We start from the raw sequence: 4,875 nt of genomic DNA, 5'->3' as shown, positions 1-4,875 counted from the left end.
AGAAATTTAAACTTTTGTATTTTGTGAAATTCTTTAAACATGCATAAGTCGAATTGACATGCAGTTTTTTCCAAAGTGTAATTTAGAGTTTGTAGATGAGTTTAGACTATAACTTTGTTGTTTTTTATGTTATATTCAATGAGTTACAATCCTTTTAAACAAATGGTATAAAGTATAAACAATCAAACTTTGACTAATACAAATTGCACAAGAAACAAAAACATATTCATTTTTAGGAGTTGTATTGTATCAAACCCCAAAAAATATTCATTTTAACGAGTTGTAACATATCAAACTCAACAACATATTCGTTTTAACGAGTTGTATCAAACCTAAAAACACGTTTTAACAAGGTGTACCGTATGCATGTAAAGTTGTACCGGTCCAAATGAGTCCAAGACCGAAAAACCCGGACCTGCACCCGGTAAGTTTCATCTGATCCGCGGTCCATAATATTCTCCAAAATCGTCCGATGCAAAAGTTGGTCCAGTCTGATTTGGTCCCATCTAAATGCTCACCTTTATACATATCTTATAAAATTAACTATTGAAGTATATAATTTTGAAACGAATATCAAAGAAAAAACCTATTCGATCCGATTAAAATCTGCCCAAACCCAAGTTAAGATTTAATAGGTTTAGTTATTAATTCTTCTGGCCCATTAGCCAATAACCGGCCCGTTGAAAAACCCTAAAACACATGAGTGAGATATGTATATAGTGTTCTTCATTTTCTAGGGTTCCCTTGCCTCCAAAATCTCCTAAAAGTCTTCAGTTCTCTGCAGCAGAGTAAGAATCAAGAGGGAAGATGAAGACTATTTTGTCATCGGAGACCATGGACATCCCGGAGGGTCTGGAGATCAAAATCAAGGCCAAGGTTATCGAGGTTAAAGGGCCAAGAGGAACCCTCACTCGCAATTTCAAGCATCTTAACCTTGATTTCCAGCTTATCACCGATGAAGAATCCGGAAAACAGAAGCTGAAGGTTGATGCTTGGTTTGGATCTCGGAAGACCACCGCATCCATCCGTACTGCCCTCAGTCACGTCAATAATCTTATCATCGGCGTCACTCAAGGGTTCCGGTACAAGATGCGATTTGTTTATGCTCATTTTCCTATCAACGCTAGCATCACTAACAGCAACACCGCTATTGAGATCCGTAACTTTTTAGGGGAAAAGAAGGTTAGCACATTTTCCTCTAATACTTATGATTATTACTTTCACCCCTTTCAGTCGTGTTTTGTTGTATCCTCATTAATCATGCTTAACTATTCTCTGCTATTTACTATGATTACTATGTTTTATTAATATAATGTTGGCATTCGAATGCCGCTTTTTCAGCGTACACTTTCCATTTCTTATCAAACGATTCTGATCGCCCTTTTTACAATCCATCTTGTGCTTTTCGAAATATAAATTTTTGTTTTTGTATACAATTTTAGAAACTGAAACTAACATTCATGTAATGTGACATATTATTGGATCCTGGACCGTTTTAGTATCGAATTATGAATTCATGAACTTTGTATGCAATTAAACGCTACTTTTTTTCTTGATGCTTAGTTGTGTTATAACTATTTGTGGCTGATTAACAGGTGAGGAAAGTCGACATGCTTGATGGGGTGACTGTAGTTAGATCCGAGAAAGTTAAGGACGAACTTATACTCGATGGAAATGACATTGAGCTTGTTTCTCGATCTTGTGCTTTGATAAACCAGGTAACCCTTGTTATTATTATGAGATGTTTTTGGATACAAATTTTAGTAAACACATTATAATTTTTTTTTATCAAAACCCACATGTTATTTGAATTATTGGTTCATGTAAATCACTTGCATTTATTGTTAAATGCAAGATTTAGTAGCATCGTTCTTTCATTTCATTCTATTTAAATCAATTGATTTTTTGAAAGTTGAAAAAACAATGTTTTTAGTAATAGAAAGAAATGAAAGTTTTGAGAATTTATTTTGTTGATTTGCAGAAATGTCATGTGAAGAACAAAGATATCCGTAAGTTTCTTGATGGTATTTATGTGAGTGACAAGGCGAAAATACAAGAGGAAGAATGAGAGTTTTGTTAAGCATTTTCTTGTTTACTTTTAAGGATGTTTTTAGGATTGTTTTTATTGAACTTTTTTTTTTTTGAGTTGAGTTGCAAGTTTTGTTTTCAACTTGTTCTTATTCATGTTATATTTTTAGTTCTTGCTTGCTTTTTATAATGTTTGCGAAATTCTTGAAAGGAAATATCAAGTTAATTAGTTGACTTTGTTGCATTGTATTGTTTAAACATGTTTGAACCAAAGTTTAACACAAATGTATATCAGCGAATGAATTCTCAAAACTTGAAATTGGATTTGTAAATCCAAACACAATCAATCTTGCTTTGCAATGTCACGGAATGGAATCAAACTTGCTTTATGTTCGATATAGTTTTGATTTCAAGAATCCAAAAAAAATATAGGTTTCTGCATGTTTATTTGATTTAGGAAAATGATTTTTAGGTTTGTTTGATCCATGTCAAAATCACTTTTTGAAGATTTTGTTAATTATTAGTTTATAATCCATTGGAACTATGGTTCTAATAGAAAAACTTAAAATTATTAATTAATTGTTTTAAATAAGTTATTTTAAATAAATTACTCCATCCGGTCCCATGTCCACGGACAAAAAAATTGTTAATTACCATTAATTTTATATAATAAAATGATAGTTTTGTCTTTATTTTGTATTTAATGTTCCATTAAATACTTAGTTGTTAAATAATAATGAGGGGTATTTTGGTAAAAACATATTTATTTTTAGAAGTGGACTATTATTTTAAGACAAATCAAAAAGGAAAGATTGACTATAATTTTGGGCGGATGAAAATATTAATTAAGAGATGTTTTATATTTAATCAATGTCAAACTTCTTAGAATGATAGTGTATGTGTGTGTAACCGATTTTGGTCATGAGGGGTTCCTTTTACAGCGATATGTTGATCATGAGGGGTTCCTTTTACAGCGATAGGGATACATCTTTGCAAATCCTAATGACATTTCATATTATTTAGGTTCCATGGGTTAAAACCTCCATTGACTATCCATGAAATATCTCATAATACAAAAGTAAGGGTATTTTGGGAAATCACCGTTCGAGCTCTGGCTGATTGTACACACTGCTCTTCCTCCCTTTTTTTAACTAATACGAAAACGACCCGATTAAAAAACGACAAACACGACACAACAAAGATAACATGATAAAAATTAATGTATTTTATTAATATTTATTTATACATAACACGACAAAAAATGTTAAATTGTGTCTCAGTTTCGTGTGAAATTTTGAACACGACACGACGTCGTGTTTTTTACACCTGACACGGACACGAATTTGAATTTGAATTTCATCTCAATTTCGTTTCGTGTATTTTTGTCGTGTCGTGTCGTGTCATCAATTGTCACCCCTAGAAACTCTTGTTCGCTCTAGCAAAATCATTTCTTTGAAATTTTTTCTCAAATCCTCAGTTTGAGTTACCCGAAGGTGCATCCGAATCCCTCAAACCAAGGCTCTGATACCAACTTGTAATACCGTAAATTTTCAACAAAATTTTCATTTAAAAATCGCATACTTTTCATAACATATTGTATAAAAATCTCGTTTGTTCAATTTATAAAGCACAACTCCATTAATAATCCAGGATCCTCATAACTCTTTCTTTGGTGTGTACAATCAAACCGGTGCCGTCCCGTGATCCTGAGAAACCTGAAACACGTAACACATACACGATAAGCACAAAGCTTAGTGAGTTCCCCAAAATACCGCATACAACAAATTCGCCACTCAAGGCTACACTCTGTAAGACCCTCCGGTCAATGTGTCTCATCGGAACCCTCCAATCCCATAGCTCGTTAGACCTTCTGGTCCGGTCTAGCTCGTTGGACCCTCTAGCCTCATAAATCGTTGGACCCTCTGGTCCGGTCTGTAAAGCTCCGCATGGCATAAATCACAAAGAAATAATGAACAACATAAAACATAAGGCAGGATAACATAATACTCAATGTAAGCACATAAGACCTTCCGGTCACACATAACTACCACTCAAGGTAAAAGTATAGTGAGAAGACTCACCTGACAAGCACCAAGTAAAGACCTCGCTCCCGAATCTCAAACTAGCCTCCGCCTAGCACAAGGAATAAATATCTCTAAGTGATACTCTAATCACAACTCTAATGATCGAATGCTATTCTTTCTCTCATTAACTCTTTTGAAGTGGATAAAAGACCATTTTACCCCTCCATGGTCTCTACTACTCATGTTGACCAAAACCCCAAAATCAACAAAAGTCAAACTCAAGTCAACAACCCATGTTTGACCCGACTCGCCGAGTGCACCCTTGCGACTCGTCGAGTCCACTTATTTTCCTTAGAAGTCTCGTGACAGTCCAGCTCAACTCGTCGAGCTATCGCATAATTCAGCTCTTCGGGACAAACCCTAACTAACTCGTCGAGTCGGCTCATCGACTCGGCGAGTTCATTCAGACGATTTCAATCAGATCTATTACTCCAAACAATAGATATAATATCCCAAGGCTCAATAATCACGTAAAGCTTCGATCTTTACGTTCATACATGAGGCTATAGCTCCAAAATGCTAATATATGCATTTCATGAGGGATTTAGCTCGTCAACCCTCATTTGAACAACTAAAGCTGGGACACCTAGACTCTAAGGACCTTAGGAGGTCCAGATTTGAGGTTTTCAACCTCAACCCATGTCTCATTCAACTGATATATTCAAATTGATGGAAGCAAAGCCCTAAAACTCCCAAAATGAGATCTAGCACAAGGAATGATCAAGATGAGGACTTTGTACCTTCTTTTAGCAGCTGAAACACT

At 34.8% G+C, this 4,875-nt stretch overlaps 1 protein-coding gene across 1 annotated transcript; it reads left to right on the top strand.

Moving 5' to 3' along the window:
• The first annotated feature begins 731 nt into the window (after positions 1-731).
• On the top strand, positions 732-2,272 carry LOC111914123 (60S ribosomal protein L9-1). Its single transcript, XM_023909866.2, has 3 exons — positions 732-1,182; positions 1,596-1,718; positions 1,982-2,272. Exons 1-3 carry the CDS (start codon positions 808-810, stop codon positions 2,066-2,068), a joined length of 585 nt encoding a protein of 194 aa, XP_023765634.1. The 5' UTR covers positions 732-807; the 3' UTR covers positions 2,069-2,272.
• Positions 2,273-4,875: the final 2,603 nt, after the last annotated feature.

The sequence above is a fragment of the Lactuca sativa genome, chromosome 6 (genome assembly GCF_002870075.4).
Source record: "Lactuca sativa cultivar Salinas chromosome 6, Lsat_Salinas_v11, whole genome shotgun sequence".
NCBI lineage: Eukaryota > Viridiplantae > Streptophyta > Magnoliopsida > Asterales > Asteraceae > Lactuca > Lactuca sativa.
The sequence above is the reverse complement of the archived record's forward strand: the minus strand, read 5'-3'. Positions and strand labels throughout refer to the sequence as shown.

What these genes read in the sequence shown, in the direction of transcription:
- LOC111914123 (XM_023909866.2), top strand. Translation starts at nt 808, where the DNA reads ATGAAGACTATTTTGTCATCGGAGACCATGGACATCCCGGAGGGTCTG. An exon ending in ACTTTTTAGGGGAAAAGAAG is followed by an intron (nt 1,183 to 1,595) that starts GTTAGCACATTT and finishes GCTGATTAACAG; the next exon opens with GTGAGGAAAGTCGACATGCT. An exon ending in CTTGTGCTTTGATAAACCAG is followed by an intron (nt 1,719 to 1,981) that starts GTAACCCTTGTT and finishes GTTGATTTGCAG; the next exon opens with AAATGTCATGTGAAGAACAA.